Source organism: Equus caballus, chromosome 3, assembly GCF_041296265.1.
Source record: "Equus caballus isolate H_3958 breed thoroughbred chromosome 3, TB-T2T, whole genome shotgun sequence".
Classification (NCBI taxonomy): domain Eukaryota; kingdom Metazoa; phylum Chordata; class Mammalia; order Perissodactyla; family Equidae; genus Equus; species Equus caballus.
Window position 1 is genome coordinate 71,322,922 of NC_091686.1, and position 27,837 is coordinate 71,350,758.

Below are 27,837 nucleotides of genomic sequence, written 5' to 3' on the forward strand. Positions count from 1 at the left end.
CACACAACAATACAAATCAGTTTTTATTCATAACATGCAGAACATGACTTTTTGTTCACATATATTTTCATGTGAGTGTGTACAAAATATTTACATCTACTTGTTATATTTTCAGTTACTTTATGATGCAGAAGAAACTTGAGTAGAATTTTATAATACAGTCACATAGGAATTGTAAGTAGTTCAAAGATAAAGTATTTAAAATGTTATTTTAAGTGAATAGGAAAGTCAGAAGTCATTAAACTCCTGAAAATTGTGTTTTTATTAAAACTTAAACAGGATAAAATATAATACATTACAAAGGTTTAGCCTCGGTATATCAAAAATTATTACTAGAATGTTAATATGTTTAATATAATGATGCATACATGATTAAATAGGTAAATATTTGTTTTTAAAAAAAGCTTTTGTCTCTACAAGATAAGATATATCATCTATTTTTAGGGTAGTTCTTTTGAACAAACTCAGAAATTGCTAACAAAATATCAAATCTCGAGTTTACTTTAATTCTTTTATATTACATTATTTTAAAGCAATGAAAAAGTGAAAGGATATCTAGACTTTGACATAACTAAGTATTAAGCTATGATTTTAAAGACTATTATATTAAAGAACATTATCTTATTGCCAGAATTAATATTTCAGCAACATTGTAAGTTATTGCTTTGATTACATTAATTAGATATTAAACCCAGAAACGTTAGTGTTTAAACTTTTTAACTCTATACTTGAAAACATTATAATTATTCAATTATTTCAAATCTTCATAAATTGAGAAAATATCTTTTTTCTCCTATATTTCTTTATACTTAATTTCCTAAGAATAAATTTTTTATCTGCCTCTTATTTCTGCTAGTATTCATGTAAAAAACAGGCATCCCCCTAATGATTCATATTTCTCTAAGACAGAGCTATAATTGTAGGTCTGCTAAGCTTTGGGTTATAAATATCAAACTCTGTGGTAAATCACTTACTGAACTCGCTTAATAGATCATGCTATCACAGCTAGATTGAATGATTCTTTGAACTCAAGGGCGAAGAATTGGAAAATATATTTGAAGAGGGTCTTTTTAGAAAAGAAAGGAAGAGAAAGCCTTACTTCTAGTAAAATTCAATTTATGTCTCTAAGTTGACTGCAGATTTCTGCTAACGCTAGTTAACAAGAAGCCTAACTACTTGTGCCTGGTATAGTGGTCACAGTAGAGTTCATGAGAGGAGCAGAAGTGATAGAGGAAAGGAAGATGAAGAAATGGTAAAACTCAGTGAGTTCCTGATTAGATGGAGAAATCATCCCCATAACAAATAGCATCTCTGAGAAATGCATTTTTCCCACCCAAGTATCTGCAGTGTAGTTAGGAGTTTTGTCTCTTCTTTCCAAATATGGATATCATAGGTAAAACTAACGTAGGAAAGAATTCTTTTTTAAATTTAAGTGACTTTAAAAGGTATGTATTGAATTTCAATAATTTCCTTTTGTTCCACCATACCATCAATCATGCCAACTTGTCAAAATCAGCTAGTTTTCTGGAGCCACAAAGTGTTACAATACAAATCAAGTAATGTCACTATTAGTTTCCAAATCAAAGGCAATCTTCAAATCGAAGACAAAAAATAATGTTTTATATTCCAAGGAGGACAAAGTCAGACGTGTAATATGAAAGTAAATTGGTGACATAAAACAGACTTCACAGCAGAGTAGAAACCCTGACAGTCTCCTGATATTTGTAATTGGAAGGGACACTCTGGCTACAGCTTGCTCCATCCTACTCCTTGTCTTCTTGTTTTCGAGAATATGCAGTAATTATAACATATGGGAATGAAAATGATGTTAAATATTTAGAAAATGTTCAATATGATTGATATTGAACATAGAATTAATCATTATTTTCTTAAGGCCTCAAATAGCATCTCAGTTTGCTGAACTGAAATGAATAAAGTAAAGCACTAAGATCTCAATAGTAGCAACTCCCATGCTTTTATATGTTTATCTCCTCTTTTTAAAGACTAAATTATTTTAAACCTTAATTCTAAATTATGTGGCAAACTCCTTAGGGGACTCTATGATCTCTGACTTTATAAGCCAAGGAACGGACAAGAACTTGGAAGAGTGGTAGAGGAATCTGTTCAGGTGACTGGCTAGATTAATTTGGATGGGCCCTATCAAGATTTCCAGACAAACTCATGGGAAGCTACTCTCTCTTTTTCTTCTTTCCTGTCTTACCAAACTTCCAGCAACAGAACAGGCAACATTTTGTGACCAGAAAGATAATAGTTGCCACACAGGCTAGCAGGAACCCAAGCACATCCAAAGAATGGTACTGGTACCAGGTGAGATTGTAGGAGGCTGGCCGCAGGTGTTTGGCTCCTTTGTGGCGCATGACAAACTCAATCCAGAAGACTGCTCGATCCAGGGGCTTCACAGACTGATCGTGGTGAATTCTTGATAACCTCATAGCATTCTCTTTATAGCTAAAGTTTAGATACATAGACAACAAGTTGAAAAATTCATTAAGAACATATTGTTCAAATTATGTATTATTGAGTATATTACATGATTATATAATAAATATGTCATAGGTGATATAACCAAGAGCACAGAATGCATATGACAGTAAATTTCCTCTTGAGATTTTGTAGATATGGTGGCCTATGAGATGGAATTCATTGGATGTTTCATATTCTAAGTAATAATCGGAGGTAGGGGAGAAAATAATTTCTAATTAGAAACAGGAATGTAGACTGTGTCGATTGAGAATACAGAATTTTGATCTCACTTGCTCAGTGTAATTTTAGGAACAAGGCAGTGATAGGAAGTAGCATTGTGTAGCAGGTCTATGATAAAGAGAACCCCTACATCCAGCTAGATTTGTTCTGGAGTGTTAGTGTTCATGATAAGCTAATCTCAACAGTAGCAGGTACTGGCTTCTGTCTGTGGTCTTCATGACCCCTATATTTCACACCACACCAAATAGCTTAATGTGAGCCTACAGGCAAAAAGTAGGGCCTGAGAGTCAGTAGATGCTGGAATCTGCTTCAAGCTACAGATGGTTGCAAGTGCCAGTGGTGAGAAGGGACAAGGGCAATAGCGAGAACACTAACCCTTCTAACTTCACTCAAGGAACAAAAGACCAGAGAGGGGTTTTGGTTTAAGGTTTTGGGTGGCTGATCTAGAAGAAGGATTTCCATGGATTTGTGAAGGAGGTGAAGGAGGGAGGTTATTCTTCCACACTGACGTGCAATCATCATTTGAGGAGAAGATAGAACATTAAATTGTAGAAAATAGTCGAGCAACATGTAAAAAGTTCTGAGGAAGAGAATAGTGAGCAAAAAAAAAATCTATACAAAGCCCTGTTGGCTTTTGTTTTTAAAAAAACAGAGCAGGCTTTTCTTAATATGCAAGAATTTAAGGAATAAGTACCTCTTGATATATCTCAGGAAAACAAGGAAACAAAAACAACAAAAGCTCCAAGACATAAATAAAATACATGTCAGAGAACAAATTAATAAAAACAATACCCTTCAGGAATAGAAAGACTGAGGTAAAACACAAATGGCACCATTAAATCCATTTAAATACCAAAGAAAGGTTGAGTACTGGAAATTGTGGTCATTGACAAGATGTGTACATTATATGCCTTAACTATGTAATGTTGATAATATGTCAAACAAAAATTAAGATGTGAGGTTTAAGAGACGTGGACGGTAGGTTGAGAAATGATTTTATAGGGAGAAGTCATTCTATATTGACGAAAATTGGAAACATTTAAGAAATAATTATTCTATTCTCTAAAGTCAATTTTTGTTCATGGATGTGTATGCAATTCTTAGTAAGTAATTCATCTATTTTATTACAGAAATATTTATCCAAAGTCTGACAATTCTTTTAACTTGACTAAAGTTTCTTTCTTTCTTTCCCTGAATATATTTATTTGATTTATTTGAACTAAAATAGCATAATTAATGTAATCATTTATTCTTGAGAATTTATTTATGCTCACAGTTATTTTATTTGAAATTAAATAGTATCACCAAGTAACATCAAAATGAAAGGATTTTTTCCAGCCTTACTGAGATATAATTGAAATATAATAATGTGTAAGTTTAAAGTATACAATGCATTCATTTGTTACATTTATATATTGCAATATGACTACCAATGTAGCATCAGCTAATACTTCCATCACATTACATAATTACCATTTCTTTTTTGTGGTGAGAACATTTAGGATTTAAACACTTAGCAACTTTCAGCTATGTAATACAGTATTATTAGCTATAATCCCCATGCTTTACAAAGATCCCTGGAACTTACTCAACCTACATATTTATGTTTGCACCCTTTGACCAATATATCTCCACTCCCTGAAACCCTAGGTCCTGGTAACCACCAGGGTCAACTCTCTGTTTCTGTGGGTTTGTATTTTTAGATTACACATATAAGTGATACTATAAAGTATTTGTCTTCCTTTGCCTGACATTTCACTTAGCATAATGGCTTTAATGTCATCTATGTTGTCACCAATGGCAGGAGTTCCTTCTTTCCCACCAGTGAATAATATTCCATTGTATTCGTAAACCACGTCTTCTTTATCTGTTCACCCATTGACAGACACTTAGGTTGTATCCATATCTTGGCCATTGTGAATATTGCTGCAATAAACATGGGAGTGTAGATATTTCTTCCATATCCTGTTGCCATTTCCTCTGGATATATACCCAGAGTAGGATTGCTGAATCATATAGTAGTCATATTTTTAATTTTTTGAAGAAACTCCTTACTGTTTTCCATAGAGGCTGTAGCAATTTACATTCTCAGCAAAGGTGGGTATGTGTTCTCTTTTTCTCCACATCCTCACCAGCACTTGTTATACCCTGTCTTTTCTTGACAGCCATTCTAACAGACGTGAAGTGATATCTCATTGTGGTTTTGATTTGCATTTCCTGACAATTAGTGATGTTAAGCACCCTGTAGTGTACCTCTTGTCCATTTATGTGTATGCTTTGGAAAAATGTCCATTTAGTACTTCTCATTTTTCTATGTGTTTTTTTATTTGTTTTGTTATTGAGTTATATGTGTTATTTATATATTTGGATGTTAACTCCTTATCAGATATATAATTTCAAATATTTTCTCCCATTCCATAGGCTGCCTTTCCTTTGGTAATCATTTCTTTTGCCTTACAGAAGCCTTCCTCTTTCACATAGTCCCATTTGTTGATTTTTGCTTCTGTTCCTTGTGCTGTTTGCGTCATATCCAAAAAATCATTGCCAAGACTCATGACACAGAGGTTTTCCTCTATGTTTTCTTCTAGGAATTCTACAGTTTGGGACCTTATATTTGGTTCTTTAATCCATTTCTAATGAATTGTTGTGAGTGGTGTAAGATGTATAGTTTCATTCTCCTGCATGTGATATCCAGTTGTCTCAGCACAATTTTTTGAGGAGACTATTCTAATACAACTGAATATTCTTGGCTACCTTCTCAAAATTAGTTGACTGTGTATGCAAGGGTTTATTTCTGGGCCCTTAATTCTGTCTATTGGTCTTTGTGTCTTTTTTTTTTTTGCCAGAACCATCACTTTTTTTTTTATTACTATTTGAAATTAGGAAGTGTGATGCCTCTGGCTTTGTTCTTTCCCAGAACTCCTTGGGCTATTTGGGGTGTTTAGTATCTTCATATAAATTGAAGATTTTTCTTTCTATTTCTGTGCCCCAAAAGGCCTGAGAAGCTGATTGCTCAACCCATTCTTCCTTTCCCAGTGAGGAACTCTTTCTAGCTGGGAAGTTCCCTCTTGGCCCTGAGCAATGCTGCCTTGGGTATGGAATGATGTAGGCAAAATAAAGCTGTATTCCTTCTCTTCTTGGGAGATTGTTCTCAGTTCTCTTCTTTCACTTCTTTGCTAAAATTTCTTGAATGGACTCTAGAGCTCTCCTGGAGTTGATTTTGTTCATGAATACCTCTCCAATTATTGACTTTGTCAGGGGACAGAGAAGCTGGGTCTTCTTGGTCACCATTTGGACCTCGCAATTTTACTCTATTTTCTTTCTCTTGTTTTATATTAAAATATAGCAATATAGAATATTTTTTGTTAAAAAGCAGCATGATCCAAGTTTTATAAAATTAGTTCTTTTTTGTTTTTTATTTATAAATTTTCAAAAGGAAATATCTGAAGTATTATTTCTCTATTGGTGAATGGTTATAGCTGCATGAGGAGAGATAAGTGATTTTCAATTTTTGTTTCTCTTTTTTTTTGTTATATTGCCTAAATTCTTTATAATGGTAATTTCGGCAGTTTTTAAGAAATAATTATTATTATTAAAAAAAATAAAGATTTGTGTCTATTAAACAATAGCTTATTTTCTTTAAGTAAATTTAGTGTTTCTATTAGGTTGTAATCTATTACCCATTAACAACAGGTGAACCAAAACGTCTCCATAGAATTTGAGAAGTAAAAGACAATTGTATTTGATATTATTTATGTGCTGGTGATTACTTAAAAGAAATCAATTTAAAATTGAATGAAACAATTTATTTCTTTAAAAATACTAGATACTTCTCAGTAAAGAATATATTCTGTACTCACGAAGGGTTGTTAATGACTGCCTTCAAAGCTTTAAGCAGATCAGAACTGGTCATTGTACGCATGTCTACATCAACAGCTGCCCCTTTGGCCTTTATACGAGCAATATTATCAACCTGATCACCAAACATGGGAATTCCCACCATAGGGACCCCATGGTAAATAGCTTCATAGATCCCGTTGGTTCCACAGTGAGTGATAAAAGCTCTGGTTTTGGGATGACCTAACAGGAAAAAAATATATCATTATTCTAAGTTGTGAGAGTTTCAGAAACAGAAAAATCATGACACCTGTATAAATCATTGATTCAATTAGGCAGCATCTAATATAGAATTCTGTGCCATGAGGCCATATATAAAGTCCTATACACTCTAAAGAAAGCAGTAATTAGTTATTCCAGCAATTAATTCATTCCAAAAAACCTCTGAGAAGGTTTCTGTGGCATTTAAATGATGGAGAGTAGTTGCCAGGTAGACAAGTTTTTGGGGTAAGGAATACATTAATAATAAGGAATGGAGGGACTGAAGAAACTAAAGTCTTGTGTGAATGGGGAAGAGAAGGTAGGATGTTCAGGGTTTCAGTGGGAGAATGTTGGCATAACAGGCTGGAAAGATAGACTTGGGCAAGATCCTGAAGTACTGTGCTTAAGAAAATTGGATTTTCCACTTGATTTTATAGTAATAAGGAGCCCTTTATAATATTACAAATGATGAATACACTTGTCATATTTTTATTTTCAAATAGTTATAGTGAGGCAGAGAGAAGACAGGTGGTTGAAAATGGATGCAGAGAATCAAGAAGTGTTGAAATATTCTATGCCAAAGTTAATGAGAGCCTGATCTAAAGGTATGTTGATTCTGATTCTGAGGAGGGAGAGATTGGATCATAAGTGGGAGAATTACAACTTCCATATTAATGTTAGAGCCTGATAAAGATTTTCTCCTTGACAAAACTCTATTCAGGCTCCTCTGAACTCTCCTCTCAACTAGGCCATGATTTTTGGGCTTCTGTGTGTGGGCTCTGCATTGTCTAATTTTAGCAAGAATCCTACTAAGTCAGTTTAGTTAGTATCTCCCAGCCTCAATATCTGATCACTCTTTATAGCTGATCAGTTTCCTAATCTGTCGGCATCCCCCAGGTGATGTCTGATCACCCTGACCTGCCTTCAGCAAGAATCTGGGTAAGTCAGTTTAGCCAGGGTCTCCCCATGCCCCTGAGGTTTCCCAAGTGTAATTTTCCATCCAGTGACCTGCCCCCAACTCTGCTGCTTGGCTATAAAATCCTTACTATTTTTTGTTGTATTCAGAGTTGTGTCCAATCTCTCTGCCTCACTGCAAAAGTCCATCGCAGTAGTACTTATACTCATCACGATGGTCTTGAATAAATTGTGCCTTACAGTCTTTAACAACTATGATGAATAATTTTTTCTTTAACAAGCTCCAGAGGAAATGTGAAGAAGATCACATTAAGGGATTTTTCTGCTTGTTTTGAAGACAAGTTTGTTGGATTTACTTGTTATTGAGTAATCATTCAGGTTATCCCTCATTCAACTGTGTTTAGTTTTGCTTCTCTTTGATCTTACCGAGAAGATCATTCTGTGGAATCCAGTCATACAGCCGTGTATTGGGTCCTAATGTATCTGGTTTCTTTCCTGTGTATCTCCACAGAACCTGTTAAGATAAATATCTTTACTCTAATAGAAGATTTTCAGAATCACGTGATTCAGTTACTTAGAATTAATCTAGTTCAATGTCTCCATGTAACAGATGAGTAAACTGAGGCCTTAAGTGATTAAGTAATCATTGTTTTTAAACCTTTGAAACTACAGCTATGTTTTCAAATATTTGCAATAATCCTTATAAATAGGCTATCATCATTGGAGGAATTCTCATTTAGTAGATAAAGAAAAACAAAGACAGTCTGTATCTGAAATAATTACATATTTGTGTTATTAAGCCATTCTGATAAAGAGAATTTTTTTTTTTGAGGTAGATTAGCCCTGAGCTAACATCTATGCCCATCCTCCTCTACATTATGTATGGGAAGCCTGCAACAGCATGGCTCAGCAAGTGGTGCATAGGTCCGCTCCCGCATCTGAACCAGTGAACCTCAGGCTGCCAAAGCGGAGCAGGCAAACTTAATCACTGCATCATCAGGCTGGCCCCCCTGGTAAAGGAAATTTTTTAAATGGAGTTTTCAGAAGCATAGGGGAGGATGTTATTTACAATCACTTTAAGAATTTGCTAGTGTTTTGAACTTTGTTACATACTTGGTAGTCACATAGAAGCAACATTACCTTTTTTGTTATTATGGTAATATATACATAATGATATTTATTATTTTACTCTAAGTAAACAATTTGGTAGTACTAAATATATCCACAGTGTTGTGTAACCATCCCCACTGTTGACACCTCAAACGTTTCCATCATCCCAAATATAAACTCTCTGTGGTTAAACAATAACTCCCTATTTCCCTGCTCTTCAGTTCCTGATAGCCTCTATTTTACTTGCTGTCTCTATGAATTTGACTACTCTATGTACTCATATAAGTGAAATCATACAGTATTTTTCTTGTTCTGAGGGGCTTATTTCACTTAGCATTTGTCCTCAAGCTTCATTCATGTCGAACGTATTAGATTTTCCTTCCTTTTTAAGACTGAATAATATTTCCAACTGTGTATATACTACATTTTGTGTATCCATTCATTTTCTATTGTGAATGATGCTGTCATGACCATTATGTACAAAATCTGTTTGAGTTCCTGCCTCAATTCCTTTTGATTTATAGCTAAGATAGGAGTTACTGGGTCATATGTTAGTTCTATGTTTAAATTTTTCAGTAACCACAAAACTGTTTCCACAGTGGCTACGTCATTTTGCACTTCTACCAGCAATGCACAAAAGTTCCAATTTCTCCACATCTTACTAATACCTGTTATTTTCCGTTTTTTGATTAATGACCACCATCGTGAATGTAGAGTGGTATCTCATTGTGCTTTGATTTGCATTTCCCTAATGATTAATGATGTTGAGTATCTTTTGACCTACCTATTGGCCAATTGTATATCTTCTTTGGAGAAGTGTCTATTCAAATCCTTTCCCATTTTTGGATTTTTGTTGTTACTGTTGAGTTAAAGGAGTTATTTACATATTGGTGACATTAATCCCTTATCAAACATATGATTTGCAAAATCTTTCCCAATCTGTAGACATTGTACTTTGTTTTCTTAGTAGTATCTTCAATGCACAAAAGTTCTTCATTTGATGAAGTCCAATTTATCTATTTTTTCTTTTGTTGCCTGTGATTTTGATGTCATTATGTATGAAATCACGGCCAAATCCAATGTGAGAAAAATTTTCTACAATATTTTCTTCTGAAATTTCATAGTTTTACCTCTAAAGTTTAGGTCTTGGACCTATGTTGAGTTAATTTTTGCATATAGTGTAAGGTAAGGGTCCAACTTCATTCTTTTGCATGTGACTATCAAGATTTTACCTGCAGTATTTGTTTAACAGACTGTCTTTTTCCACTGAATAGTCTTAAATCTTTTTGAAATCAATTGACCGTATATGCGAGGGTTAATTTCTGACTTTGTCTTCTAGTCCATTGGTTTATATGTCTGTTCTTCCGCCAATAGCACACTGTTTAATTTATTGTAGCTTTATATTAAATTTTAACGTTGGAAAATGTGAGTCCTCTAACTTAATTCTTTTTCAAGATTGTTTTGTCTATTTGTGGCTCTTCCAGTTCCATATGAGGTTGAGGATTGGATTTTCCATTTCTACACAAAAGGCTGTTGGAATTTTGATAGGCATTGCATTGAGTCTGTAGATTCATTTGGATATTGTTCATATCTTAAGCATGTTAAGTCTTCCTATCCATGAACATGGGATGACTTTTCATTTATTTAGGTCTTCTTTCAGGTCTTGCAGGAATAATGTTTTGCAGTTTTAATATGCAAATATTTTGCCTCCTTGGTTAGATTTATTCTTAAGAATTTAATTCATTTAGTTGCTCTTGTAAATGGAACTGCTTTCTTAATTTCACATTCAGATTGTCCATTGATGGTGTATATAAGAACAACTGATTATTATGTATCAATCTTGTATCCTGAAACTTTGTTGAATTTGTTTATTAGTTTTAGTGCCTTTTTGTGGATTCTTGGAGATTTTCTTACATAGGATGATGTGATCTGCAAATAGAAATAGTTTTACCATTCCCTTTCCAATTTGGATGTCTGTTATTTCTTTTTCTTGTTCAATATCCTAGGCTAGAACTTCTAGTACAGTGTTAAATAGCCGCAGTCAAAGCAGGCATCTTGTGTTGTTCCCTGTCTTAGAGAGAAAGCTTTCAGTTTCTCCCATGAAGTAAGATGTTAACTGTGGGTTTTCCAAAAGTATTCTTCGTCATCTTGAGGAATTTTCCCTGTATTCCTAGTTTTTTGAGCATTTTATCATGAAAGAATATTGGATTTTGTCAAATTCTTTTTTTGTATGTAAGTTGAAATCATTGTGTGTGTTTTTTTTCTTCATTCTATTAATGTAATGCATTGCATTGATTTCTTATGTTGACACACAGTTGATTTCCTTGGATGAATTCCATTTTATCATGGTGAATACTCCTTTCAATATTCTAATATTTTGTTGAGGACTTTTACAACTATATTTGCAAGGCACTTTGCTGTGCAATTTTATTTTCTTGTGACGTCTTTATCTGTCTTCTGTATCAAGGTAAATATGGCCTCACAGAACCATTTAGGAAGTGTTCCCTCTTCTGCAAATGTTTGGAAGACTTTGAAAAGGATTAGTTCAGTTCTTTAATTCTTCTTTAAATGTTTGATACAATTTACCAGTGACTTTTCCTTGTTGAGAATTTTTTGATTACTAATTCCATCTCTTAATTTATTATAGGTCTGTTGAAATGTTCTATTTCTTCTTCAGTCAGTTTAAACTTGTGTGTTTCAAGGAATTATCTATTTCTTCTAGATTGTCTAATTTATTGGTGTACAATTGTTCATAATATCCTCCTTATAATTCTTTTTATCTCTGTAAAGTTAGCAGTGTTGTCCTATGTTCATTTCTGATTTTACTTACTTGCATCTTCTTCTTTCTCTTTGCCAGCTTAGCTAAATGTTTGATAATTTTGTTGATCTTTTCAGACTCAACTTTTGGTTTCACTAATTTTCTCCATTGGTTTTCTATTCTCTGTTTTATTTATCTTTGCTCTAGTCTTCATTATTTCCTTCCTTCTGCTAGTTTTGGGTTTAGTTTGCCTTCTTTTTCTAATTCTTTAAGATGTAAAATTAGGTTATTGATTTTAGATCTTTCTTCTTTTTCAATATAGGCATTTGCAGCTACAAATTTCCTCTGAGAACTGTTTTCACTGCATCTCATAAGTTTTGGTTTGTTGTGTTTTCATTCATTTTAAAGTATTTTTTCATTATCCCTGTGATTTATTCTTTGACCCTTTGGTTATTAAATTCAATAGCATACAAAAACTCTTCTCCTTTATACCTCCACCCTCTTTTGGTTAATAATATCACAAAATACATATTTATACATTGTTTTCCTAATAACAAAGATTAGTAATTGTTTTCTATGCATTTTTCTTTTCTATCACTGAGAAAGTAAAAAAAATGGAGTTACATTCAAAAGTGCAGAAATACTAGCTTTAATAATTGCCTTAGTCGTTACCTTTACTGCAGATCTTTAATTCCATATAGTTTTGTGTCACTCTCTAGCAATCTTTCATTTCAATTTAAAAGAGTCCCTTTTGCATTTCTTGCAAGGCAGGTTTAGTGGTAACAATCTACCCCAACTTTTGTTTATCTGGGAATGTCTTAATTTCTACTTCATTTTTGATGAAAATTTTGCCTGATACAGAATTCTCCGTTGGCAATTTTTTCTTTCAGCATTTTGAGATTATCAACCGGCTGCTTTCTAGTCTCCAAGGTTTCTGATGAGAGATTGGTTGATCATCTTTTTGAAGATCATTTATGTGATGAGTTGCATCTCTCTTGCTGCTTTCAAGATTCTCTCATTGTCTTTGCATTTCAACAGCTTGAATATGATGTGTCTTGGTGTGGGTCCCTGAGTTTATCCTACTTGAAGTTTGTTAACCTTCTTGGATTTCTAGATTCATGTCTCTCGTTAAATTTAGGACATTTCAACCATGATGGCATCTCACAAGTCTGTTAGACTTTGTTCACTTTCCCCCATTTGTTTTTCTTTGTGTTCCTCTGACTCAACAATTTCAATCATCCTTTCTTCAAGTTTGCCAATTCTTTCTTGTGCCTGCACATATCTGCTTTTCAATCCCTAAGGTGGATTTTTCATTTCAGTTATTGTGCTTCTCAGCTCCAATATTTTTTTTGTGCTTTGGTTCTTTTTATAATTTCTTTCTCTTTATTGATATTTTCATTCTTTTCCTATATTGCGTCTTCTCTTTATCAATGTCTTCCTTTAATTCTTTAAGCATCTTTAAGACAATTGTTTTAAAGTTTTTTCTAGTAACTTCAACTTCTAAGCTTTCTCAGGGATACCTTCTCTTAATTTATTTTGGTCCTTTGAGTGAGCCATACTTTCATATATTTTTGTACACCTTATGATTTTTGTAGAGTCCTGGACATTTGATTCTTATAGCATATTAACTCTGGAATATGATTCTTCCCTTTCCTTATGGCTTGATTTTTCTTTTCTTTTTTGATTGTTGAATGGGTTTTCTTTGCCAATAATCAGCCTGAGGTTAAATATTACATCATATCTGACATTTTCTGAGCCAGTGTCTCTCCCTGGACATGCACATGGCTTTCTAAATTCGACCATATGTGCGGTTGTTTTAGACTGGCCTATTTCTTAGGTATCTGGCTCCCCAATTGAGAAAGAGGGAAAAAAGGAAAAAAAATAGTGCTGCTCCTTTAAATTTCCTGACAGCTGCTTCAGCTAGTAAGGCTTGGCACAACTGTGGCCAACTTCCATGCCTCTACCTCAGTGATTAAAAGCAACAATTAACAATCGGAATACAGAACCTCAATATTTGGAGTATATGGTCTCCTGCCAACCTTAGATCCACCAAATCATACCTGAAATACAGGCGTTTTGCCTGCCCTGGGCTTGGATGATGGAAGATTTGAAGCTGCTGCTATGCTGAAGGCTAAAATTGACCAATTTTAGCTCATCACTATTTACCAGCCATATGTTCCTCTGGAAGGTGCAAGTGCTCAGCTAGACCTCTTTGTTCCGATTTTACTTCAAAGAGTTACTTCAAACAGTTTCTTCTTGTATAATTGTTGTTTACATGAAGAGATAAATCCTTGGTCCTTCCTACTTCACCCTGATGGCACCCCTAAGCATCATATTTTAATGTAATAGAAAATTCAATATTTGCATGATGATCCTGTTTAGATTAATATTTAAATGAGTGCTGTTTCCACAAACAACTTTTGAAAGAAATCTGGTTATCAACACAAGTATTGCTATGATCATTTAGAACTTAAAAATGTCATTTGTTTTAAAGTTGTCTATTTTAACTAAAACTGAAAAGGAAAGTATACCTGGTAGTATAAGAATAACATTACCCAGTTATAATGAAGAAAAATGTTAATAAAAAAATCATATCATGTAGGAATATCATAGAGTGAACTGCACTAAACTTTTACTATTTTACTGAAAATATTTAACTGTTTAAATAGAAGAATCATTATTTAGGAGTATTCCAGGAACCTAAGCTGTCAGTTCCAGGCTCAACCAGAGCCTGGTCCAAAACCATTAATTATGAGGAAATATAGTTCTAAGGAACCTGTAAATTAAGGCCATGTTTTTGAATATCTTTTCCTTTATTCTCTGTCATGTTAGTTGCACTTTGTGTGTATGCCTTAGATTTATAAAATAAGCAAGAACAACAAAACAAGATTAGATTACAAGATAGATGATATGGAAGTCTTAAAACCTAGCCATAAACCTGACAGATTGTTTAAGATCAGTGTATGATTTAGTTTTAGGCCATTATTTAAAGAAAATACTGCAATATGCTTTCCTGATAGTATTTCCAGTTTTAAAGCAAGAGACAGTCAAATGTGTTCAGCTACTCTCTTCTAACATTTACTCTCTCTCTTCTAACTCTTTCTTTAAGGCTCAGTTAAATCAACAGTAACAATAGCAATAACTTCCTACATTTGTGAAGTACACTTTTTCTTTTTTGAGGAATATTAGCCCTGAGCTAACATCCACCGCCAATCTTCTTTTCACTGAGGAAGATTGGTCCTGAGCTAATATCTGTGCCCATCTTCCTCTATTTTATATGTGGGATGCCTGCCACAGAGTGGCTTGATGAGCGGTGCACAGGTCTGCACCCGGGACCCAAATAGGCAAACCCCAGGCCTCCTAAGTGGAGTGCGTGAATTTAATCACTACACCACAGAGCCAGCCTGGTTAAGTACACTTTTAAGGAGACCTTCAGGGATTTTACAAAAGCTACTTTTCAAAAAATAAGATTATCTGACCTTCTGTGGAATCTGGGCAAGGGCTGATGCAATCATGTTAGACTTTTCTTCTGTGAGATTGTGGATCATTGACCCCAGGGTAAATATTACAACTCCATCTTTTCCAGAGCTCTGGACAAACTCTTCTAACTCCTGTAAAGAAAACAGTCCTTGTAATATAAAGTCTAGAGTTATGAGAATACAATAATCACATACTTTTTTCAATGTATCTCACTTATTAAAACAGTTCTGCCTTTTCAATAAGTAACCATTTTGAAGTATGTAATATGACCTGAAATCACTGGTTATTAGGCAAATTAAAAATGATTTAAATTGAAGTTTCCTATCAAGCATGGTCCAAACATTTTGGAGGTATGTCTTTGTGTTTACAAATTATTGACTACTAGTTATCTTCTACCAGATGCTGAGCTCTTTACATGTATCATTTAACTTAAGTACACAGTCATCTTAAGGGATATGTGTACGTTTGCTGATGAGAAGGCTGTCTCAGAGAGATTAAGTACTTTCTTCAAGGCCACACAGCAGTAGGTGGCAGAGTCAAATTTCTAAGTTAAGCTTGTTGATTGAAAAGCCAATGACCACATTTAATATTCTCTACTGTCTTCTAACATCCTCTCCACAATGCTCCAAATGAAGAACATTTGACTCTTACTTAAGATAAATAGCTATGGTACTTCATTTCATATTTAGCCTTGGATACTGAGAAGATTATCATTAACTTTTATGTTGAATCAGCCATTATAATGACATGCTAAAGGTATATTTACTTTTTTTTTCTGTTTTGTAAATTTAAATTTTCTTTTATTTTTGTTCCATTTGTACTTTATATAAGCTTCTAGAAACACATTTAAGAATGAGGTAACCATATAATTTTCTGACCAAATATGTATGGCTTTGAATTCAAAATTCAAATTGCATATTTAATCATGTTGAAGTAAAAAAAATCTTTGCACCCCACATTTTAAGTACTATCCAAACTAAGCCAATCAAAAATGCAAAACAAAAAACCATATCTGAGGGTTGAACAGGCAAGACAAATTTTGAACATATATACTTGACAATATTGGGGAAACAAAAATAACCAATATGCAAACTATTACAAATAATAGTTGGCTGGATTTATAATCACTACACAAAAATTAATAATATTTTTTCACAATAACAATGATTAACCTGAAAGTTTAAAATGTCATCATTCACTGTAATAATTAAAAATATAAACTGCTTAAGAGAACAGATACATGCACTTTTATTGAAATAAGTTTAAAATTCTGGTAAAAGACATAGAAGAAGATCCTAGTAGATAGAGAGGTATATTGTGTGTACTGGTTGGTGTCCTCCAGAGAAATAGATCCAACAGGATGTGTGTATATCTCTCTATTCTATCTACTGTCTGTCTATCTATCTATCATTCAAGAGAGATCTAAGGAATTTGCTCATGTGATTATGGTGCCTGACAAGTCCAAAATCTTCATGGTAGACCATCAGGCTGGAGATCCAGAGAAGAGCCAATATAGTTCAAGTCTGAAAGCCATCTGCTGGCAGACTCTTCTCTTGCTTTGGAAAGGTCAGTCTTTTGTTCTATTCAGGCCTTCACCTAACTGAGTGAGGCTCACTCACATACTGGAAAGAAATTTGCTTTACTCAAAGTCCACTATTTGAATGTTAATCTCATCTAAAAATACCCTTGCAGAAACATCCAGAAAATGTTTGACTAAATCTCTGGGTACCAGGCAAATTGACAGATAAAATCGACCATCACACTCTGGTTATAGATGGATTGACTTAATATGTAAGGATACCAATCTTTTTAAAATTATTTTTTATTACCTAATTATAAATATAGGTAATTATAAAATTACCTAATTGTCCTTTATGGGAAACAAAAGAACAAAATGTGGTAAATTCATACACCAAAATTCTCTGCAACATCAAGAATGAATGAAATACATTTACAAATAGAAACTTGGATACATATTTAAAAAACATATAGAGTAATAAAAGAAAGAATATGTGAATTACAGCATAACATCACTTACATAAACTCAAATCAATGCTTTATATTGTTCAAAGACTCATAGTTACCTATATAAATTGGAATGAAAGAATAAATATTAGGTGCACTTGACCAGGTGTCTACTGATTGCAGGGTAATGTTGGAGAAGAGCATAAAGGAAAAATGTAGGAAAATAAATCAAAAGGAGTGTCTGCTATGGGCTGGTTATGGAAAGGTGTGAGTTGAGAGTATGATTAACACATTCTGAGGACCTGAGGTTCAATCAAAGCAAACAAAAACAAAACTTAAATTCCATGATTCCACAAACATATGTTTTAGCATTCAAAATCAAAGTGACATTTTTTTTCATGTTGTAGTGGGAGGGAAATTTTTCCCTTTTCTTCCCAACCTTTCCCTATGTCTCCCTTAGAAGGAAGAGATGAAAGTCCATTTGAGTCTTACTGTAGAACCCTGATTAGGCCACATTTTCTAGCAGATTATTTAGCTGAGTGTGAGAAGAACACCTAGACACGGGTGAGTGTGGCTCTTCCTCTACTTCTGTAGATGGGGTCAAAAGTTTAAGAAAAAAATAGCCTGTTCCAAAGATATTCCTTGGATACTGTTTAAACTAATCTTACTACTCTGACATAGCTGCCTGATTACTGATAAGGTTTTGACTCAAGGGAAGAAGCAGCTGTGGACAGTTGAGACTAAACAAATGATCCAGACTAATTTACTGCATAGAAATTAAAGCACAAATGTAGTTGACAAAAGGGCTTCCACTTATTTATCATATGAAATTGTACAGACACTAACTCAAACACAGCACACAAATATGGTTATTGTTTGTGGAAAGATTCAAGTTTTACCAGGTTCTGTCATCATGTTTCTGTCTATTAAAGCCTCAAACCTCATGATTACTTTACTTTTCACTCTTAATATGGGTTACTTTGCACGTCACATTGGCTGTTGTATTTGTATCTAAGATGAAGATCTGCTGTCCTTAATCTGCTTTTTAGATTTAGGAATATTGTTGAAAATCTTGAAATATTCTAATGCCAAAATTTAACATGAATTATTCAAAAAATCAAATGTAAAAATGCTTTCTATATTAATGAAACTTTACTGCCGTCGTAGAGTTGGGAATAAATTGTTTCATGAGTGTGAAAGCCTGTGCATTATTTGAATGCAGAGATGGTGATTTTACTTTTGTAGTGTCTGCAAGGCTCCACTGTGCTTTGGTGGGAGGAGAGAGGAGACAGGGGACATAAGATTCCACTGGAAATACCTTAAAGCTCTGACTTTTTCTGGGTATTCTTAAAGGTCATACAAGAAACATTAAATATATCCTTCGTGCCACATCATTGGTAAAATAAATAGATACACACAGACTTATGTTATATATAGATATATGTGTGTGTTATTGGATCAATAAGGGAGTAGGAGCATTTGGAATATATTTGAATTATTAAGATGTAGTATATATGCATAAAAGTAAGTCTCACACTGTCCCAACAATTTACTTCTATGCTTTTAGAATAGAATCTTTGAGGTACACAGATATTTTATCCAGAAGTATGAAATAATACGAAGAAGGCTCAAAATATGTAAGGAATAACTTTCTGAGCAGAAGCTATGGTTTAGAAAATATAGAATGGATATCCGGTATTATTCAACTTGTCAAAATTAAATTATTGCATTCATATAACAAGATAATGTAAAAATTTCTGTTACATGATTTAAAAATTACCAAGTATTTTCAGCCTCTTCAATGAACATTTCACATGCTTCCTTGTCTTACCAGAAACTTGGGTCTTGCCCTATAATCCTTTCACTATACTCTACTCATTTTATCCTACCTGCATCAGGGTCCAGACAGAGGCTTGATCTGTGTCCTCCCCTTTTCTGCTTGCATTTTCAACCATTTTCTTCCCTCTGCTTCTAAAAAATATCCTTGTCCTTATGTGTTTAATCTGTATTACCAACTACCCGTGCTCAGTATGCCACCTGTCAGACTTTCAGGAACACCCCTGTTCACAGAAGCCTTTGGCATCTAGCTCATAGTCTTCTGCTCCTCTGCAATTTCTGTTTTTACCTAGGGTTACTTAATCTGTACAAAATCATGTCTTTTTAGTCCTTGACATCATTAATTTAAAACCACTTCTTATGGAAAAGGAAAAACTATTGAGGGAGTAAAAAAATTGGTGATTTCCCAGCATTTAGGGACAGGGAGTGATGAATGAGTGGAGCACAAGGGAATTTTAGTGCCGAGAAACTATTCTGTATGATACTATCAGGGTGGATACAAGTCATTATACATTTATCAAAACGTATAGAATGTACATCACAAAGAGTTAACCTTAATGTAAATCATGGACTTTGGTTGATATTGATGTGTAATTGTTGGTCCACTGATTGTAACAAATGTGCCACACTGGCGTGGGGTATTGATGGTGGGGGAGCTGTGTGTGGGAGGGGGACAGGAGACAGGTGGAAACTCTCTGCACTTTCTATTCAATTTTTCTATGAATGCAAATGGATCTGGAAAAAACTCTATTAATTAAAAAGTTAAAAAAACCACATAGACCTGTCCCCTGAGATGAAGACACTTGTGTTCAGTAGTCGCTGACTAGGCGCTGCATTGGCACTTCCAATTCAGCATGCCCAAATATGAACGCATCATTTTCCTTCACAATTGTTCCTCTTTAGTTCCTTGCCTTAATAAATGCCCAAATTTTCTGCTAAATTGCCTATACAAAGAAAGAAATAGAAGAAAGACATACCAAGAAACAAAAAGCCAAGGATTCGTTCTTGAACTCTCTCCCTTAAACTCCATCTCCAGCCAATCACCAAATCCTATTAACTTTCTTTGAAATACATCTTAAATCTTTCGACTTCTACACAAAATTGTTATCGTATTGTAGTTTGGATTTCTATATAGTTTCGTGCAGGAAATATCGCATCTGTATCTTAGCTCATTTCCTGCTTTAAATCTTATTCCATTACAAAAAATTCAGTAGCAAAGATTTATGAAAGGGAAAGCCATATCTAATTACTGCTTAAAATTATGCATTGGTCCTTCACTCAGCTTAAATTTGAAGTAAAGAATATTTAGTATTGCGCACTTTTTTTTTCACACCTATTCCCTGATTATTTCTCCAGTATAATTTCTCCCTTCTATTCAAATCAAACAGTTCATTATTACTGCACTTCGGCCATATTTTTTTGATAAACCATCATATCTCTATTTGATCTCTTTTCAAATTATTATAATTTCCTCACTATCGTCCATTTCTAAGACAGGGTGATGCTAAATAACATGCAACTACAAAATCTCAGTGGCTTAAAACAGCATTTTCTTTCTTCCTCATGCCATAAGTCCATCTATTGAGCTGCAGTTGGTACATATATTCTTTAATCCAGAACTCAGGTTGACAGAGTATTTGGAACACAGCCTGTTGATGTAACAAAGGAAAAGAGAATTCTGGAGTATATGGACTTGCCAATTAAGTGTTGGGCCTGGAAGTGCTCCAGGACACTTTAGCTCATAGTCATTGTCCAGAGAATACTTCACAGTTCCACTAAACTCAGGGCTAGGAATTTCATTTCTATCCAATATCTGGCATACTTGATGAACATCACTAATAATTGCCATGATAATGTTATAAGCTACCTATGGCAGCATAATAGTCCAAGAGGATAATGTCCACTATTTCCTATGTCCATGTTGTCAGTTTAAGTGTCAAATACTATAAATAACAAACCAGAAATCATTCCCCAAGACAAATACTCAAGGAAGCAAACATAAGGCATTTAATTACCTTCGGGAGGGGCTTTGCAGGCTTGCAGTGTAGTCCTCCAACAAATTCAAAGTGAGGTAGATAAGGGTAAGGAAATTCAAATTCCCAGGAAGTTCGAATCAACCACATTTCAGCTTTCCCCATAGTCTCACATACTGTGGTAGGTTTTCCTGAATAAAAATGAAGAGTGATAGAGGACAAAGAAACTGATTTGTTAACTGGAAAATATTTTACCATCCAATTTTCTAAGAAAAATCCTTAAAGAACCAATATCGGGCCTATGTAACCCATGTGAAATCAATTGACGTCCCCCCAATGAAAAGTATACAATAATGAGATTATGAATAACCAAACAAGGATTTCAGTCTAGAACAAGGCCAAACGCCTGCCAGGAATATTGTCTTCCTACCTGAGCTAAGCCTGAGCCCTAGTCCCTGCTCAGAGTTGGCAAATGCTCCCAGCAGGAACAGGGAACTCAGGCAGTGATCCTCAGCTCACGGTGGCTCTGTCTCCTCCTCTTCTCCAATTCCAAGTTATCTCACCCTTGGTGCTCCAAAAGCCTTTTGATATCTTTGAAAAATGACTTTTGCAATTTATCTAGCTTTTTATAGTGTTTTCAAGTGTGCTTCCATAACTAATTACATCTTACCAGGAATGGAAATCTTTTAATAAATTTTGAAAGTGCTTATCTCCTTTGCTATAGAAAATGAAAGTTCCTGTTGCACAAGACTTTGTCTTCTTTGGAGAAGATATAGCACTGCATAATAATCTGCGGGCAAAATATTTGCTATTCTGACACATTTATTTGTAAAACAGTACAAAAGGGGTACTTTTCAAATGAGATGGTAGCTATTAAACAGTAACAGAAAAAGAATGCTGAATTAAATCTTTTTCCTTAGTTTGCAGCCAGTGCTTCTTTCTAAATTCCATTCAGTTATCATGGTATAAGAAAGCTTACCCAGAGATTTAGCATCCTTTCAAAATATATATTCAGGATTACTGACATGAGGAAATTGTAACTACTGTACAGTTTCCCACCATATGACTTTTTGAATATTCTCTTTGGTGTTCTAAGTGCAGTAAAGTTTTGATCAGAAAATATGAGGGATTTTGAAATGACCAGGACAATCTACCTGTATAAGAGGTCACAGGCAAGTATCAATACTTTATGAGTTTGAGCCTGCTAACAACAAATGTATTCATAATTCAGTTTTGTATTCAATACTTATCCCATTTTGGTGTCTTATTGGTGTCGGCCATGGGTATAATCTTATTCTCTTTGTGTGATGCTTTGCTCCATCACTCTTTTTATGACAGTTTTATTGAGACATAATTTATATACCATATAAGTCTTCCTTTTAAATACACAATTGAGTAGTTTTTAGTATATTCATAAAGTTGTGCAACCCTCACCACAATTTAACTTTAGAATATTTTCTTACCCCCAGAAGAAATCCCATGTCCATTGGCAATCATTCTCCATTTCCCCCTCTCCCCAGCCCATGATAACTACTAATCTACTTTCTGTTTCTATTTCCCTATTCCAGAATAATCTTATTTGATTTCACATAAATGAAATCATATACTATATGGTCTTAGGTGCTACCTTCTTTTACTTAGTGTAATATTTTCAAGGTTCATCCATGTTGTAGTATCTATCATTACTTCATTATTTTTCATTGCCGAATAATATTTCTTTGTATGGATATACTTCATTTTGTTTATCCATTCATCAGTCAATGAACTTTTGGGTTTCCATCTTTCACTACTATGAATAGTGCTCCTATGAGCATTCATGTACATATTTGTAGGGACATTTGTTTTTATTTATCTTGGATATGTACCTAGGAGTAGAATTGCAGAGTTACATAGTTGATTCACCCTCTTTCATAACAAGATAATATCTTTTTCCTGTTAAATCTTTACTTAGTAATAATCTACTGTGCTTAATGCATCTTATTGAAATGAAGACAACATAGTACAAGAAGAGTAAAACATAATGGTTTTTGATAAAGAACCTATGAGACTATGTTCCAAATGTGGAAATCAAAAGAAACCACAGCATGCTTATTTGATATCAGGCAGGGGCATTGTTGAACAACAAATGAAGGACTTTTTCAATTCTTTAGGAAAATGTGCTTATATTTTACTTTGTTGTTTAGTATTGACTTACTATGGACTTCTGAATCTAGATACAGTGACATTAAGTGTTAACTTGCATATTTCTGTCTGGTAGAAAAGATCACCCTCCAAATTACGATTTTATTGCCTATAGGACATTAAGCAGTTTTGTGTCTAACCTAGTAGTATTAGCTTAACATTCCTTATTTTTCCCAAAATGTTTATAAATAGTTCCTCAAAATATTTTTGAACCATATTTGCCATCTCATGATTTCCTCCTCGATGAGTGGAACATATCTATGGCATGCTTCACTTAATAATTCTATAAGAGATATGAGTTATATTTTTAAAAATTTGAAAAATATACGTAGAATACATTAGTAAGAGAAGATTCTATTTTCTGAATAACTGAATGATAACATATAGTTAATAGGATTTTTAAGTTTATGAGAGTCAAGAAATGTTTTCCTTCTATTTATCAAGCCTTCATTTTTCTTTCTAAGATTATTGATATATTCCTAGAAAGAATATTCTAGAGTGCCAAGAGTTAGGAAAGAATCAGAGACAGAGTCATACCCTATCATTCATGCTTCACTATGTAAGAGGTTCCAAAACTGACTAGGAAACTGCTAGAATCAGAAGTAAACAAAGAATTTAGATCCAGTGGTAGATCAGTCACTGCCTAATCCAGGACTCAGAAAACGTCTCCAGGATGAGATTTTAAGTTATCTTTTCTCACTTTTGCCTTTTGCTACTTGAACTGTGACCATGGATAAGTGATGGATGCAGCATTCTCCGCCCGCATTTTTTTAGGGTCAAGTCTAGAAGAAATAAGCACCTGCTTCTGTCACAGAACATCCAGAAAAAGTCTCAGTGCAATGTGTCGGCCTTCATTAGGTAGTATGCCTTCCTGAACATCTGTCATATTCCTGGGCAACATACTTCATTAGAAGCACTCATATTTCTTGTGAGTTGGTGAGGAAATAATTTCTCAGAGAAAATTTAGAACACATACCAGAAGAAAGGAGAAGGGTTGCTGCTTTAGAAAATAAAGGATCACAACTACAAAGGAAAATGTTAATACATTTTAGGATAAAGACTTTACTAATGATAAGCAATTAGAGATACTTCTGTTAAAATTGGCAACACAGAAAACAATCCTAAAATTCATACGGGACCACAAAAGAATCCAAATAGCCAAAGCATTCCCGAGAAAGAAAAACAAACCTGGAGGAATCACACTATATGATTTCAAATTGTATTATAAAGCTACAGTAATCAAAATCATATGGGACTGGCTTAAAAACAGACACAGACCAATGGAACAGAATTGAGAGCCCCAAAGTAAATCATTGCTTATTCAGTGAAGTAATAACTTACAGGGGAACCAAGAATACTCAATGGAAAAAACACAGTCTCTTCTGTAAACAGTGCTAGGAAAATTGGACATTCACATGCAAAAGAATGAAACTAGGCTCAATCTTACTGCACTCAAAAAGATTAACTCAAAATAGATTAAAGACTTAAATGTAAGACCTGAAACTGTAAAACTCCTAGAAGAAAACATAGGAAAAATTCTTCTTGAATTTGTTCCCAACAATAATTTTTTCGACATGATGTCTAAAGCATAAGCAACAAAATTAAAAATCAACAAGTGGGATTACACAAAATTAAAAAGCTTCTGCATATCAAAAGAAATGATCAACAAAATGAAAAGACAACTTATGACGAAATAGGGGAAAGTATTTGTAAACCATATATCTCATAATTGGTTAATATCCAAAAATATATAAGCAACTCATACAACTCAATAGTGAAAAAACAAATAATCCAATGAAAAAATGAGCAAAAGCCCTGAATAGATATTTATCCAAAGAAGATATTCAAATTGCCAACAAGTACATGAAAAGATGCTCAACCTTACTAATCATCAAGGTAAAGCAAATCCAAATCACAATGAGCTATCACCTCACACCCATTAGGATGGCTATCATCAAAAATGCAAGACATAACAGATGATGGCAAGAACATGGAGAAAAACGAACCCTTGTGCACTATTGGTGGGAATGTAAATTGGTGTGACCACTATGGAAAACAGTATGGAGCTTCCTCAAAAGATTAAAAATATAACGACCAAATGATCCAACAATTCCACAATCATTATCTCAAAGAAATGTCTGCATTCTCATTTTTATTGCAGCATTATTTAAAATAGCCAAGACAGGGAAACAACATAAGTATACATTAATGGATGAATGTGTGAAGAAAACATGGTATATATACAATGGAGTATTATGAGGCCATGAGAAAAAAGGAAATCCTGCCATTTGCCTCAATATGGATGAACCTTGAGGGAATTATGGTAAGTGCGGTAAGTCAGACAGAGAAAGACAAACACTGCATAATTTCACTTAAATGTGCAATCTAAAAACACAAAACAAAACAAAATAAAACTTATGGATACAGCGAATATATTAGTGCTTGTCAGATATGGGAGTTGGACGGTGGGTATAATAGGTGGAGGTGTTCAAAAGGTACAAAATTTTTGTTCTAAAATAAGCCCTAAGGATATAATGTACAGCATGGTGACTAGACTGATTAATACTGTATTAAAGTTACTAATAAAGTCATCTTAAAACTTCCCATCTCAAGAAAAAAAATTTGTAACTCTGTGTGGTTATGGATGTTAACTGGACTGATTGTGCTCATTATTTCACAATATATACAAATATCAAATCACTGTTTTACACCTGAAAGTAATGTAATATATGTCAATTATATCTCAAAAAACCCCTAAAAATGTAAATATAGTACTGATTCCTGAAAGATAACTAATTTATTATGCAAAATTATTCTTAACAATTATATGAACACTTTTTTGGAGTGAAAAAATCAATTCTGTAAAAGGAAAAAAGAAGGGGTAAACGGACTTGCTGAAATAGAGAGAAACATTGTGCAAAGGGTCAAAGCTCACTAGTTGACCTCTAATTCATTCTTGAATAGAATGAGAACAACAAAACAGTGAGATAAGTTAAAAAGTCTGTAAACAAGTTCCTTCACAAAAAAAGTCTTCCAATTTTTCCCTCTTTGGGAGACAAGAGCAGATGAAGCTAACATACATACGTTTATTTTCTAGTTTTTTACTCACCATGTGACAAGCCCTGCAACCAAGCCACCAAGCCTGGATAGGATGCAAACAGAAAGCCTAAGAAATAGCAAGTTAATCAGAAATAAAACAGGGTGTACAAAAGAAACAAAGAAGAGAGAAAGAGGCCAAAGTGTTGGAAATCACACTGTTAGATGTAGGTTTTCCAGATACCTGAAAAAACTAGTAGCAGCAAGCAGGTTTTGTGTATAAATATAAAGACTATTCCTTCTCTGATATATTGTAAGTACTCTAACATCTAAAACAAACAAACAAAAGAATCCATTACTTTGGCTTAGAACATCTTAGCCACTCTTTAGCCACAGTTTCGATACTCCAAGACCCACAGGGGTTTGTGTCCTCACTTAAAAATACCTTTAAAGTTTTTATATACTCAGATAAATATTTACATTTTACATACAAAATAAAAATCCTTATTACATACAAATTTCTCTTACCTAAAACCTTGCTATAATACTCATTCCATTCCGGAAGTAGAAAATACGAATAGATCACGCCACTCATTACATACAAGAACCAATTCCTCAGCCTCTGTACAAAAGTCATGTTGTCTGTCAGCCCTGATGTGCTACCAGGAACATAAGAAGAAGAAGTTGGAAGCCCAGCACACAGTCTTTCAATGAAATTACCGAAAGAAAACCTAAAAGAGTATACAAATGGAATATCGAGAAGCTCAGCCAACAACTCCCCACAAAAACTTAAAGGATCAGAAATGCAGATATCAAACTTAGCTGCCTGTAGCCTGCTGAGTAACTCCTTATTTGTGATAGCACTGTCACATACTCTTTTGGCTGTCCTTGAAAAACGGTTGCTCATTTCTGTTAGTTTTACTTGCATGTCCCACCATGAAAGTTTTGGCAGTTCAAAAGCAGCTACATAGAGAACAGTATTGAGCTCTTCCAGGAGAGTTTCCTTAGTTACTGGAAGTTGAAGGATCTCTACATTAAAGGGAATCTTGGTGTGATCCATTAGAAGGCTTGGTGAAGGTACCAGAATGGTTATTTCATGCCCACGAAGATGGAGCTCTTCCAGAATAACTTTTAAATTGATCCAGTGACTAAAATCCATGGGCCATACAAGTACTTTCCCAGTCCTCCCAGAGTCAAAGAAACACAGATGCAGCATGAAAAGGACACAGAAGCCTTTTGCAGTCTTCATCATCAGCTCCTGCTCTAACAAAACATAGGCTTAAATCAAGTGTGTGAAGTTCACAATGCAGAGATCTCTTCCTTGGCCCTCTCAACAATTTATAGTAGGTCGGGCTGAACTTTGAACAGCATACTTTGTATTATTGATTAAAATTAAATGCAATTGCTTTGATAAGAAAAAGTTCAATAAAGTCAACAAGAGAAATTAGGAAGAAAATACTCATAGTCAGAGTTTCAAAACTTCTTTTAGAGGTTATGAAAATAAAGAGGATTAAAGTTAAACACAAATCTAAAGTAATTTCTAAGTGATGTTAAGAAAAGCCATCACCATGTGATGCATATTCAATTAAGATTGGCATTTTTTGTATATTTTTCTCTGGTTTCATTTGAACAGAATTGTTTCTCTAGCATTTTTCTTATTGATAAATCTGCTAGAAATTCTAGACAAGAAGGATGCTATCATCTACTGCCAGGAGAGAATATGTGCACTGTAAGAGTGGTTAAGGCAGAGAGAAGATTTAA

The 27,837-nt window shown here is 34.1% G+C and overlaps 1 protein-coding gene across 2 annotated transcripts; it reads right to left on the reverse strand.

The window, feature by feature from the left end:
- LOC100146977 (UDP-glucuronosyltransferase 2C1) lies at window positions 1-27,449 on the reverse strand. 2 transcript variants are annotated; one of them, XM_001916450.4, is made up of 6 exons: window positions 26,605-27,449; window positions 20,902-21,050; window positions 15,085-15,216; window positions 8,164-8,251; window positions 6,585-6,804; window positions 1-2,469 (listed from the first exon to the last, which is right to left on the reverse strand). In XM_001916450.4, exons 1-6 carry the CDS (start codon window positions 27,326-27,328, stop codon window positions 2,190-2,192), a joined length of 1,593 nt encoding a protein of 530 aa, XP_001916485.3. In that variant the 5' UTR covers window positions 27,329-27,449; the 3' UTR covers window positions 1-2,189. The 2 variants fall into 2 exon arrangements, with proteins under 2 accessions (XP_001916485.3, XP_070118472.1); XM_070262371.1 differs by having other exon boundaries at window positions 23,840-27,391.
- Window positions 27,450-27,837: the final 388 nt, after the last annotated feature.

Excerpts from the sequence above, each read along its gene's own strand:
- LOC100146977 (XM_001916450.4), bottom strand. The coding sequence starts at position 27,328 with ATGATGAAGACTGCAAAAGGCTTCTGTGTCCTTTTCATGCTGCATCTG. Across the intron at positions 8,252-15,084 it reads TTGCCCAGATTCCACAGAAG|GTTCTGTGGAGATACACAGG; the intron begins GTCAGATAATCT and ends TTATCTTAACAG. Across the intron at positions 2,470-6,584 it reads GCAGTCATTAACAACCCTTC|CTATAAAGAGAATGCTATGA; the intron begins GTGAGTACAGAA and ends TCTAAACTTTAG.